Source organism: Lissotriton helveticus, chromosome 2_2, assembly GCF_964261635.1.
Source record: "Lissotriton helveticus chromosome 2_2, aLisHel1.1, whole genome shotgun sequence".
Classification (NCBI taxonomy): Eukaryota; Metazoa; Chordata; class Amphibia; order Caudata; family Salamandridae; genus Lissotriton; species Lissotriton helveticus.
Genome location: NC_136060.1, coordinates 108,540,754 through 108,555,144, shown reverse-complemented (window position 1 = coordinate 108,555,144; position 14,391 = coordinate 108,540,754). Strand labels below are relative to the sequence as shown.

The 14,391-nt window shown below is 44.4% G+C and overlaps 1 protein-coding gene across 2 annotated transcripts in view; it reads left to right on the top strand.

Moving 5' to 3' along the window:
* Nucleotides 1-14,391, top strand: part of CRACD (capping protein inhibiting regulator of actin dynamics) — a 327,835-nt gene that overhangs the window by 257,321 nt on the left and 56,123 nt on the right. For both annotated transcript variants that reach the window (XM_078678163.1, XM_078678162.1), the window contains exon 4: nt 13,866-14,027. In XM_078678163.1, the coding sequence (XP_078534289.1) occupies nt 13,866-14,027 (162 nt within the window). The remainder of the gene's footprint in view (nt 1-13,865; nt 14,028-14,391) is intronic.

Below are 14,391 nucleotides of genomic sequence, written 5' to 3'. Positions count from 1 at the left end.
ATTTTTACTTTATGAAAGGCATAGCATCAAGAATGAACCATATTTTGTAAATACCATGTTTTGCAAGCCACCAGCTCCTCTAAGGGCAAAACCTTGACAGTTTTGCAACTCTCACTAATTTGATATTTATACTCCCCTAAAGAGGGAAGATTGTTTAGAACTTGCCCATGATCATTTTGTTTTTGTCTAAACTTTCTTTATTGGGTTTTACTCATATTCAGTAACAGCAGAGCATGCGATAACTTCCTCTTTGACAAAGGAGCCATTTTATTAAACTGTGTCTATAAAGCAAGGGAGAAATATTGAAACACTTTAGGTTCCTTCCCCTCTTCCCCCTCCCCACCAAAACCACAACTCGTCAGACAGTATAATGAAAGGAAAAAGAAAAAGGAACAAAAAGAGTATTCACACATAAAAGAAAAATTACAGTGCGTGGGGGTCATTCAGTTTAATCTGTGTGCTTGGTGTTGGGTGTAGTACCATCATAGAAGTGGTATGGGGGGACACCTTCATAGGGACAGTGGCTTCAAACAGTCCTTTAAAAAATTGGAAGATGTGGAGCACTCACATTCATACCGGGCATGCGACCAATGATAGGCCTTTGGAGAGATAGGACACTAGGGGCCCTCAAGTAAAGTAACATTTTTTAAATAGTCTCGGAATATGTCTGCCATCCTTTCCATGGTTAAGGCCTGCCACAAATGGGAATGCCATTGTGTTAACCCTGGGGCCTCTTTCCTTTTCCAGGCCGCAGCCACTGCCACTGCCACTTTAGCTGCACCCAGGCATAATCACAGTAGTGGTCTCTTGCCTTTAATTTAGCGTTTCAGTGCATCATCTCTTAGACCTAACTGTGCAAAAAGTGGAGTATCAGGGAGCGGGCATCCCAGGATGTCTTTAATTTGCGCTAGTAATTCTGACCGAAATGGGCGGACTGTTGGGCAGTCCCACCAAATGTGGTGAAAGTCCCCCAACAGTCCACATCCCCTCCAGCATAAATCAAAGGTGTTGTAAAGATTTGTTTTCAGCTTAGTGGGATGGAGGGACATAGAGTAACTTATAGTGCACTTCTCGCATGCCCATAGGGTGGTTGGATTTTGGGATATCTCTCCAGAGTTTGCTTTACTATGTCTCAATGATTCAGAAAAGGGGGTGGTGATGAACAGAGTGTCTGAGTTAAGCAGACCACTCTTACCCAGTCCAAAGATCAGGGCTTGATCCATCACCGTTATTTAGCTCACTGCCCCATCCCAGCTCAGAACCTGGCTATATGCAAATTAGTCTGTCCCTGGCCCAGTGCATCATGGGAACAGGGCAGACCAAACTACCAAGCCAATTCTTCACCAGAAAGGAGACAAGCTTCCGGGGACCGGTTTCTGCCATTTCAGGCGTCTTCGGCCCGGCTTGCTTGAATCCTGATGGAGCAGTGAGCAAGGGACTCATGTCGGAGTATACCCTTCCACGCTTATGGTGGACAAAATGATTCAGAAAAGGGGGTGGTGATGAACAGAGTGTCTGAGTTAAGCAGACCACTCTTACCCAGTCCAAAGATCAGGGCTTGATCCATCACCGTTATTTAGCTCACTGCCCCATCCCAGCTCAGAACCTGGCTATATGCAAATTAGTCTGTCCCTGGCCCAGTGCATCATGGGAACAGGGCAGACCAAACTACCAAGCCAATTCTTCACCAGAAAGGAGACAAGCTTCCGGGGACCGGTTTCTGCCATTTCAGGCGTCTTCGGCCCGGCTTGCTTGAATCCTGATGGAGCAGTGAGCAAGGGACTCATGTCTGAGTATACCCTTCCACGCTTATGGTGGACAAAATGATTCAGAAAAGGGGGTGGTGATGAACAGAGTGTCTGAGTTAAGCAGACCACTCTTACCCAGTCCAAAGATCAGGGCTTGATCCATCACCGTTATTTAGCTCACTGCCCCATCCCAGCTCAGAACCTGGCTATATGCAAATTAGTCTGTCCCTGGCCCAGTGCATCATGGGAACAGGGCAGACCAAACTACCAAGCCAATTCTTCACCAGAAAGGAGACAAGCTTCCGGGGACCGGTTTCTGCCATTTCAGGCGTCTTCGGCCCGGCTTGCTTGAATCCTGATGGAGCAGTGAGCAAGGGACTCATGTCTGAGTATACCCTTCCACGCTTATGGTGGACAAAATGATTCAGAGAGTACTCTGCTTAATTCAGAGACTCTGTCCATCACCACCCCTTGTTGTAAATAATTTTGTCCACCCTAAGCGTGGAAGGGTATACTCAGATGTGAGTCCCTTGCTCATTGCACCATCAGGATTCAAGCAAGCCGGGCTGAAGACGGCTGAAATGCCAGAAACCGGTCCCCGGAAGCTTGTTTCCTTCCCAGTGTAAGAATTGGCTTTTGTAGTCTGGTCTGCCCTGTTCCCATGATGCACTGGGCCAGGGACAGACTAATTTGCATACAGCCAGGTTCTGAAACTGGGATGGTGCAATGAGCTAAAAAACGGTGTTGGATCTAGCCCTGATCTCTTGACTGGGTGAGAGTACTCTGCTTAATTCAGAGACTCTGTCCATCACCACCCCTTGTTGTAAATAATTTTGTCCACCCTAAGCGTGGAAGGGTATACTCAGATGTGAGTCCCTTGCTCATTGCACCAACAGGATTCAAGCAAGCCGGGCCGAAGACGGCTGAAATGCCAGAAACCGGTCCCCGGAAGCTTGTTTCCTTCCCAGTGTAAGAATTGGCTTTTGTAGTCTGGTCTGCCCTGTTCCCATGATGCACTAGGCCAGGGACAGACTAATTTGCATACAGCCAGGTTCTGAAACTGGGATGGTGCAATGAGCTAAAAAACGGTGTTGGATCTAGCCCTGATCTCTTGACTGGGTGAGAGTACTCTGCTTAATTCAGAGACTCTGTCCATCACCACCCCTTGTTGTAAATAATTTTGTCCACCCTAAGCGTGGAAGGGTATACTCAGATGTGAGTCCCTTGCTCATTGCACCATCAGGATTCAAGCAAGCCGGGCCGAAGACGGCTGAAATGCCAGAAACCGGTCCCCGGAAGCTTGTTTCCTTCCCAGTGTAAGAATTGGCTTTTGTAGTCTGGTCTGCCCTGTTCCCATGATGCACTGGGCCAGGGACAGACTAATTTGCATACAGCCAGGTTCTGAAACTGGGATGGTGCAATGAGCTAAAAAACGGTGTTGGATCTAGCCCTGATCTCTTGACTGGGTGAGAGTACTCTGCTTAATTCAGAGACTCTGTCCATCACCACCCCTTGTTGTAAATAATTTTGTCCACCCTAAGCGTGGAAGGGTATACTCAGATGTGAGTCCCTTGCTCATTGCACCATCAGGATTCAAGCAAGCCGGGCCGAAGACGGCTGAAATGCCAGAAACCGGTCCCCGGAAGCTTGTTTCCTTCCCAGTGTAAGAATTGGCTTTTGTAGTCTGGTCTGCCCTGTTCCCATGATGCACTGGGCCAGGGACAGACTAATTTGCATACAGCCAGGTTCTGAAACTGGGATGGTGCAATGAGCTAAAAAACGGTGTTGGATCTAGCCCTGATCTCTTGACTGGGTGAGAGTACTCTGCTTAATTCAGAGACTTTGTCCATCACCACCCCTTGTTGTAAATTACTATGTCTCAGGCATTTCCTCTCCTAAAATATCTTCCCAGAAAGTCATATGTTGCAGCCTTAGAGTGTGAAGTGTGGTAAGTAGCAGGGAGTAAAAAAAGGAGATGGTTCCTCTGGAGGATTCTACCCTTCTAGCAAATTGTTCAATAGGGGTGAGGTCTAGTGTAACATCTGCCTGGAGAACACAGTGTTCCAGTTGTGTATAGCAGTAATGTTCAGCCTCTAAAAGGTGAAAGTTCAGTTGGCAGTGTTCGAATGTTAAAATATCCCAATTATAACAGAGATCGGAGAGTGTAAAGCAACCTATGTCTCTCCATCAAATGGGCCAAGCAGACCAAGCACGTGTAGTGGTGGGCATGGGCACTGCGAGCTGATGAAAACTGCGGGTCCAGAGCGGTCGCGTCACGTGAGTGACGTTTCCAACGTCGTCTATGTCGTATTATAGCTAAAATTTAACTGGACAATAATCATAGCAGAGTCAGAGACATAGAATCGACGGTGTCACACCATGTGATGGTGTCACTCGATGTGGTCCGCACCCCCCGCACCCACCTAGTGACGCCACTGGTCCTGTCAGGTCTTTGGTTAAGCGCACTCTGATTATGCCCACAGTTGCAACACAGCACATAAAAAATTGATAGTCTAAAATGAAAGTGAATAAACTGGCAGCACTTTTTTTATTTGACTATTCTTTAGCACTACAACTAACTTGTGTTACAGGCTGGGAAGTCAGAGACTATAAACCTCAAGATAATACTACATAGGATAATTGCAAGGTGGAAACTGTATAAAGTTGTATTCTGTAGTGGATTATACACAAAGGTGTGAGGTATGCAATGGAAGGTGCAACATCGACCACTAGCAAGACTTTCATGTGCATTAAGAGAAAATAATGGAAGTAGAGTCAGAATTTAGAGTGAAGGTAAATTGAGTGAGGTGGTCCTGGAGTAACAGAGATAAAACCATACCTGCGCCTGTCAAAGATTAACATGCAGCCACCATTTGCACCCACCCATACACTGCTTATGGGCAGTGCCTTTCTTTCCCACATGAAGTCAGTGCGAGGGATGAAATAATGATTAACTTCAAGTTTTGGCCAAATAGGTCAAGCAGGGTAAGTGTTTGCATAGAGTGCTAATTGTGTTTGTTTGTAGTCGTGCAATGTGGATCCATCCTGACAAAATGGAGTTAGCGGGTGCTCCACCACAAGGGAGACCAAGTTGTACAAAGCCATGTTTTATGAGCCAGGAGGCAGTCCTAAGTGAAATTTGAGGAGCTCCTTGCCAGAATTTGCATGGGGTTTGATTTTGCATTGCAATACTCTTTCTTTGTGTTTAAATCAATTAAATATATCTGCCTGACTGGATCAAGCAATGAAAGGGGCATGTAAAACAGCAAACCTAATGGGCTGCTCACTAAAATTAGGAGTGAGGAGAATACACTCCTTCCTTCTAAGCGGCTGTGCCCTCAGGTCAAACCTGCATCACTGCTGGAGCCCGAGGGCATACTTCTCATCTGGACACTTTTATTTATACCATCAAGCGCGTCATGGTGGGCCATACCAATCATGCCGCAACTTCAGGGTGGCTCCACTGTTCTTACACACCTTTTCCATATGCATGCTCTATATACATAACAAGTGTCCTTTATGTTTGTCTTATACATTTACTCCTTCAGATATTATGTAAAATCCTGCTCCACTCTTCATCTTTGTACTAAAGAGAATTGACAATAGTTTCAAAAAAATATATATATCTATATGCGCGCCCCGGTACGCGCACCGTGGCGAGCCCCAGCGCGCTACGCGAGTTCGCGAGTGGAAAGCTGATTGGCTCTCGGGTGTCTGTTAACATTCCAAACAGTCCGGAGCGGCCGCCATCTTGTGTCTCGGTAGGATCGAGACACAAGAGGTGGCAAAAACAAAGGGGAAAATGACCAAAAGGGGGCAGGGTAGACCCCCCCTGATCCCCTAGGTTTGATGTGGGGCCCATAAAAGGGCTTTTTGATTTTCGCAGGGGGAGCGCCCGGTACACGCACCGGGGAGCGTACCATGGAGAAAAAAGAATGACAGTTTTAAAAAAATGTAGCAATTTTTTATAAATTGGAGGTAGTTCTGAAAAGAACTGTTTTTTTTATTCTTTTTGTTGTTTTATATTTTTTTATACTTTTTTAGAACGATTTTATATATTTTTTTAGATTTTTTCAGGGGAAAAACAAAAACAGGAATTCCAAAACTGCTCAACAGGAGCAAAACATTGTGAAAAATTAGGGACGGGGAGGGCAGCGGTGTTCCTGTCTCTTTATAGCAATGAGTTCAACGCTCTGCTCCCCATAACAGAGCAGTTCATCACAGTCCACGCATAGAAATGTTATGCCTGCAAAGACCGGCTGCACGTTAGGGACCATTCTTCCACGTGGTATTCTTGAAGGTGTTGCTCCACCAGTGGAGGTGCTGCCGCCATCTCTTGGTAAATTCCGTGCCAGGTCCCTGACACTCTCCCTGGCCTAACCTTAAACATTGTGAGTTACGATTGAAATACTCTGTTTATTTTAAAACGAACGAAAGGAAAATCACGAGTGAATGGGTGTGTGTTGATTTTAAAAACCTCACCGTTCTCCTTCACCAGCCTCCTGGCCACAGCCTCGCAGCGGATTTAGCGCTGCAGAGGATACTCATTCTAAACAAATATTGCCGCCATTTCCCGCCTCACCCGAAGGCCACGCCCACGTCCGGGGCCACGCCCACCAGCCTACATAAGACGCAAAAGCCCTGCGCATTATCAGAAGCTCATTTCTCCTGAGGCGGAAGCCGGGAGCCACTAGCTACTAGCACCTCACCTTAAACATTGTGAGTTACGATTGAAATACTCTGTTTATTTTAAAACGAACGAAAGGAAAATCACGAGTAATTGGGTGTGTGTTGATTTTAAAAACCTCACCGTTCTCCTTCACCAGCCTCCTGGCCACAGCCTCGCAGCGGATTTAGCGCTGCCGAGGACACTCATTCTAAACAAATATTGCCGCCATTTCCCGCCTCACCCGAAGGCCACGCCCATGTCCGGGGCCACACCCCTCCCCCTTGACTTTTCTCACTATAAATTATGTGTATCTCTCGAACGCGCAGCGGGCGCGACGTTTGCGCGCCGATGGCGCGTCTAAGGCAAGCCCGTCTGCGCCCGTCCGCGCCAGCTCCGTGCCTAGGGCCAGCCATGCTGTTAGTTCTCCACCTGCCCAGTTACTAACATGGACCAGAACACAGCTCCTAGACCTAGGCAAGACATCCTGCTCGTCTCCTATGGCTTGCAACTTTCCCCTACCCAGCCCTTTCCTTCACAAATGCCCTAACTGCTCTTTCTCTCTATGCCCCGCCTGGACTCGTCCACGCAAATCCGCTGACATTAAACCCCCTCCCACCAAAACTTACTCCATGGGATTAGTGAACTGCCGCTCTCTACCCGACCACGCCAATGACATCTGGCTTTTACTGTCCTCTACATCCTGGGACACATTATTTTTAACTGAGACCTGGATCAAAGACTCCTCCAACCCTGACATCGCCCTAGCCATTCCTACTGGTTACAGCTTTACCGGTCTTAACCGCGAAGGCTCCAAACCAGGTGGAGGAATCGCTGTGATCCTAAAGAATCACCTAAAAAGTACCTCCAGGAAAATTGCAAACATCAAACCTATAGAAGCTCTATACTTCTCAGTCACAGACTCCACTACTGCCATCTCCTCTGGGATCTTGGCCTACATCCCCCCTAACACTCCCCAACCTGCCATCCTAGAGCTACTGGCAGTCACGGCAGATCTCTCCCTTAAACACCCTCACTTCATGGTACTGGGAGACTTCAACCATCATGTGGATGTGAGCAACTGCAACCGCGCCGCTCAACTCCTGGAATCCATGCAAAACCTAAATCTATCACAAAGGGTGAAAGGCCCCACTCATACCGCTGGGCACACCCTCGACCTTATTTTCTCAAACCACGAGAAACTCAAAATCCTCCCCCCTTTACCTCTGACATGGTCCGACCATTACTTAATACCTTTTGAGGTTCCCCTAGCCCAAATTATCAAACAGGAGTCCGCCATTAGAACACAAGGGAGAAAATGGCACAAGCTCTCTTTAACTGCCCTAGAGCAAAAATACCTCAATAGTCTTAACCCACTGCCGGACGATCTGGACGCAGCGGTGCGTACACTAAACAATGACCTCACATCTGCAATAGAGAAAATTGCCCCATTACACACCCTTACTTCCCGCAGACAAAAACCTTCGGCACCATGGTTCACACAAGAACTCGGGGCACACAGAAGCAAGTGCAAAAAGTTGGAACGACTTTGGAGACAGAACTATGACCCGGTAGCCAAGGCACTCTACAGACAAAGCCTTAAAGAGTTTCGCAAACTCAAACATCACTCCATGATCACTTACTTTTCTGACACCATTGCCAAAGCAAAGAACTCGACCAAGACTCTTTTCAATATAGTGAAAGACTTCACTCAGCCCAACGCACTAACTGCTCCAGTACCCATGTCCCAAGCACTGAGTGAAAATCTATCAAACTTTTTTGAAGAGAAAATAGTTAACATCGCAGCAACTATCCGTCAGAACGGCCCCAACAGTACTGAAGACCTTGACACGAACTACAAATATGCTTCCACAGCATTCCAACCACTTACTAAGGAACATGCCATGAAATTATTTTTGGAATGCAAATCAGGCTTTCCTTTGGATCCTGCCCCAGCCCTAATCTTGAATGAAATTGCCCCCTTAATCATTAACCCCTACTCGAAATCTGGAACTCCTCCTTAACTACTAGTGTTGTCCCCTCTGCCTGGAAACACGCATTGCTAATCCCAATTAAAAAAAAAAACAGGCATAGACCCTCATTGTCTAAGCAACTACCGACCGATCTCACTTCTGCCCAAACCCGCCAAAGTACTCGAGAAAGCTGTTCAAATACAACTATCGACATACCTTGAATCAAACTCCTTGTTTCACGATACCCAATCAGGCTTCAGACCGGACTATAGTACCGAGTCAGCGCTACTTGAAGTATCCGAGTCAATCCGTGAATGCACGGATAGGGGAGAGGAGGCCCTGCTGGCCCTCCTCGACCTATCCGCTGCATTTGATACCATCTCCCATGACAAACTACTGACTCGCCTGCAAGAGATAGGTATCGGCGGGCCTCCCCTCTTATGAGTAAAATCATTTCTCACAAACAGAACCCAACAAGTGATGCTGGGATCCTTTCTCTCTGGCAAAAAACCGCTGATTTGGGGAGTTCCACAGGGCTCCTCCCTTAGCCCGCTCCTCTTCAATGTGTACCTCAAGCCACTGGCAAAAGTTGTCGAATCCTGTGGCGTCAAAGTTACCTTCTACGCCGACGACACCCAACTGGTGTTCTCCTCAAAAACCACACTGAAAAATATTTCGACAACTTTCGCCATTGAATGATGAAGATCGCCTCATGGATGTCTGAGAACAACTTGAAGCTCAATACTGATAAGACTGAAGTCTTATTTTTTAATCAGAAATCACCCTTACCTCCTAATATCTGGTGGCCGACCGAACTCAACCCTCCCCCAGTACCAGTCCTAGCCGCCCGAAACCTAGGCTTTCAATTCGACACCTCTCTCTCCTGTAAAACCCAAATCAGCAAAGTTACCTCTGCCTGCTTCGGGAAGCTACGAATGTTAAAAAAAATCATCCCCTACTTACCACTAGACTCTCGAAAAACAGTAGTCCATGCCCTAATTACTTCCCATCTAGACTACGCTAATAGCCTGTATGTAGGTGCTCCATCCTACCTCATTAACCAACTACAGAGAGTCCAGAAAGCAGCAGCCAGGCTGATTTATAACATTCCTTATCGTCACTCCATTTCACCCCACCTAATCAAACTCCACTGGCTCCCAATAAAACTGCGGATCTAATTCAAAGCCTTAACTCTGGCTTTCAGAGCCCTCAATGACCGAGGCCCTACATATCTACGGCGCAGAATGAAGTTTTCACAGGCACAACGTAACCTCAGATCCAACCACCTCCGCCTCATGATATGCCCCCGTTTTCGTCTTACTCGCACGGGAGGAAGGGCCCTTGCAGTTGTCACTTCCAAACTCTGGAATCAGCTGCCCACAGAGTTAAGATTCCTGACATCAGAACCCCTATTCCGAAGAAAACTAAAGACCTGGTTCTTCTCCCAGATCTAAACTCACCTCACTCCTCACTCTCCCCCGACCCTCCTGAGATAATGTCTTCAGCGCCGGGACACCTCCGTCGGAGGTAGCTGCACGCTCTACAAAATACTAAATAAATAAATAAATAAATAGTTATTTGGGTGTTTTCTCTGGACAGGCCTAATTAAAGTGGCATTTCCAAAGCTATATTTCCTATTAGGATTGCCTCTGGATAAAATACTGCCACATATCTTGCAGGTTACCTTAGCAGCATTAACCTTTTTTTTTCCTTCAGGGATGTCAAAAAATTTCCAAATGAAGTGGTCCTTTGTTTTGTGGTGAGGAGGGTCCTCAGCCAAAAAAACATCAGAATCACTGCTGGATGACTCCCTTGCAAACATTGCAGTAGATCAGGAAACTTTGAGAAGCAGATAATGCACAGAGCACCTCTTGCTCTCTCCAAGTACAAAGCAATAGTGAGAGAAATGGGTGGGTTTCTCAATATTTGGAAAAAAAATGTTCTGAACCAATGAAAAGTGTTATTTTAAAGTCACATGGCTTGACGCGCTTACGCTACGCGCCTGGGGGCGCGTCCCGGGGCGCGTAGCGTAAGTGCGTCGGGGCGCTTACGTTGAGCGATCGTATGCGCTCGGGCGCTTCCGGGGGCGCTTACGCCCTGCGTCATAAGACGCATCTCGCGGCTATGCGATACGTGTCTTATGACGCACTGCGTCGCGGCTACGCGATACGTCACGATGCTGTTTTCGTTCGCTGCAATAGCGCTAACGGGACGCTCACCGGTACGCGCACCGGGAACGCCCCGTAACACTGCGCTTACCTGTGCGCTCACCGGTAAGCGCACCGGGAGCGCTCCAGGGCAAAAACAAAAAAAAAAAAGGGGAAAAATATACATTAAAAAAATAGTATTACATAAATATACAATATAAAATTCATTATAAAAAATATTATATTTCATAGCTATAGAGATTTGCTATTAAAAAAACTTTGAAATTCACTGACAAAAACAGGTTTGAGGCCCTATATATAGTTAGGAATTAGCATTTAAAAAACCTATGAAATTCACTGAAAAAACCATAGGTTTCACACCAGTTATAGTTAGGAATTAGCATTTAAAAAACCTATTAAATTCACTGAAAAAACCATAGGTTTCACACCAGTTATAGTTAGCTGGAAATTTTACTCGCATAAAACCATTGAAATTCCCACATTATAGTTAGTTGGACTCACTATAACTTGCGCGCCTGCAATGCACTGCTGATGATGTCACATATTACATCACTCATGACATGGTCAGTGACATCACTCATGACATCACTTATGACACCATCCAGTGAATGTGTGTCTTTCTGAAAAATAAATATGTTTTATATATGTATATGTAAAAGTTGATGGAAAAATAAATGTTTAAATAAGTGTCTAAATGGATGTTTTTTTTATAAAAAATTGATTGATTAACTGGTTTATTAAGTGTATCTTAGTGAATACATATATTAGAGAGTAATGTTTAAATATTTAAATATATGTATTAGTGTTTCACTTTGTGTATAAGTGGCTGCATGGGTTGGTGAGTAGCTACATGTGTATGTATATGGTTTATTAGATGTTTTTTTTAGTATCAGTATGAGTGTCTGTATGGTTTGGTGGTAGATGCGTGAATCACTGACTCTCTGTTTGTATCTGTTTTGAAGACAGCATATGTGCAGGACTGTATGGGTGAATGAGTGTGTATATGTGTGTGTTAGTGAGTGAATGACTGTCTCACTAGTGTCTTTATCAGTAACTACATATGTTTTAATCTAGTATATGTGAATATTGATGTATATAAGTGAGTATATGTGAGAGTAAGAGATTGTAAGAGTTCCTGTTTAAATAAGTATGTGTTTCTATAAGTGATCGTTTAAGAGAGTACATATGTGTAAGTTTCCTTAGAAGTAAAGTGGTAGTGTGTGTATAGCTGTATATGCAAATAAATGGATGTTCAATAGTTTATTTGCATGTGTGAGTATGTGTGAGAGTATCTTTTGGATGACTGTCGGTGTGTAACAGGATGTATAGGTGTATCACTACATATGATGAGTGAGTATATGTATGAGTGACTATATAGAACTGTTGGTGAATGAGTGGATGTGTATATAGATTGTGGAATTATTGAATTGGTTGTTGTAACTGGTATGGGTATCTCCATTTTTTTGAAAATGTTAGTTTCTATTTTTGAATATGTGTTTCAAGGGTTACATTACAGTGAAAGGAGGTCTGTCACTCTGTCACAAGGATGGTGTCATCAGTGATGTCATGAGTGATGTCACTGACGATCTCATGAGTGATGTAATATGTGACGTCATCAGCAGTGCATTGCAGGCGCGCAAGTTATAGTGAGTCCAACTAACTATAACGTGGGAATTTCAATGGTTTTATGCGAGTAAAATTTCCAGCTAACTATAACTGGTGTGAAACCTATGGTTTTTTCAGTGAATATAATATATATATATATATATATATATATATATATATATATATATATATATATATATATATATATATATGCATATTTGAATCATATCAAGGATTGTCATAGGGAAAATATAGCTGAACCTACAGAGTGAGATGGCATTTAGGCCTGTAATTGTCACAATTTATAAATGTATACTGTGCCACCTTTTTATATATAAATTGGGCACCCTGCCTTATGGACCTACACACTTTAGGGGTAACTTCTTAATATATAAGGTAGGTTTTCCTGCATGGGGAAGACACTTGTCTTTGCCATATGTTACTGCAGTGCCTTTAAACTGAAGCCCAGGCAAAACACAGTGGTGCTCCTGGTAGACAAATACATTTGTCATGTCTGTGAGAAGTGTGAATACACACTACAGCTCACATATAGCAGTTAATTCCCATGCCATTTTTGCAGTATTTGCCCCATCTACTTTAGACTTACAAGAAAGTTAAATAGACTAAGACTAATTGGATCAAACCAATTTTACCATCCCATTTTAGGGCGAGTACACACGCACAGAGGCACTGAATATCAGTGTCACAGTGCAGAGTCATAATACCAGCAATAATGAGGTCTACAGAAAGAAAAAAAATTAAAGTGATCATGCAGAAAAGGAGAATTTGCTACAATGTACATGTTGCAATAATAGTGGGCACCAGGCACTCAAATGGTTCAAATCAGAAAGCAGTGCTATCTCTCCCATTCACGTTCTATCCATGATGGCTCGGAAGGGAGTGGTGCAGAAGGATGGTGGTGGAACCCACAAGCTTGTGAATGGTATTAGTTATATCCCATCCCTGGACTCAAGGAAGCACCAGGACACCTTGAGGCATGGCCTAGTGTACAGAGGTCCTATTCGTCAACATGCGAGTTATATATGTAATCCAAGGGCTTGCCTTTATGTAGACGAAATGACTGTAGCACTACAAGTCAGCTGATTTCCACCCAGAACTAGGGCCTAGCTGCCTTCTAAACTGGAAATCAAGTCTACTTGGGACTGTGGTGAGGCAGTGACAAGGAGTTAATTTGACCTGTTACAAATGTCATATCCAGCCAAAAAGCTTTTTGCCTTAAACACAAAGCCAACCCTATTGTCTTCTTTGATGTTTGTTTGCTTGAAGGCAGGAAATCACGCACCCCCTATTAAGGAGATGTTGTATTCGTAGAAATATTTGCAGCACTGCCCCCACTCCATTCACTACTTGGTTAACACCTGTCCAAAAGGAAGTCACATTCACGATTCACAGAGATCAGTGTGGTAGGCCCTAAGGAAGGGCTGTGCTCTCCTATTTTGGAAATGATGCAGCTACTCAGACGCCTATGCATATTACAACTCTTGCATCTTTTTTTTATCATGGAATATGATTCTGCATTAATGGTGTTACGGTTCATGGTGTTGAAATATGGCTGGACCATCACAATGGCAATAGCTTTTATCTTATTGCAACTCACTAGAGTAAAACTGTTGTACATGACATACGTTTGCACATTATGCGTACGCCACACGTGTTCATGTATTGCTTCTGTTATCTTTTTCAGCAACAATTAGTAAAAAATATTAAGTTCGGGCAACCTCCGACCGCTGTGCCTGGAAAGAGAGTGCAAGATAAAGAGGAAGATAACATGAATGGAGGACCAACTGGTGACCCAATGGAGGTTTTGTGCCAAATGGATGCGGCGTTATCGGACAGCGAATGTAAAGTAAGCACATTGTTGTTTGCATGCATCCAGCCTTGTGCAAGAACTTGGGGTAGTTGAATCTTGTAGGTGTGTGACACCTCAGGAGATAATCCAATTGGACAATGCCGATGTTATTTACTAACAAAATTTGAATTTTGATTCATTGGGAGTAGAGTACTCCTAATACTGTAAGATGGATTGGTTAGTCGGTCATGAGATCTTGACTGACCCACTTGCAACAGCATTGTAGATGGTAGCTGGTGGAGGAGACACCAGGAAGTATACATTCACAGAGAAAATATGGCATCTTAAAAATGACTAAAATTTTGCAGATTATCAGAAAAGTATCTTTTAAGTTAAGGAAAAGGTTTCATTGTTGGAAGTA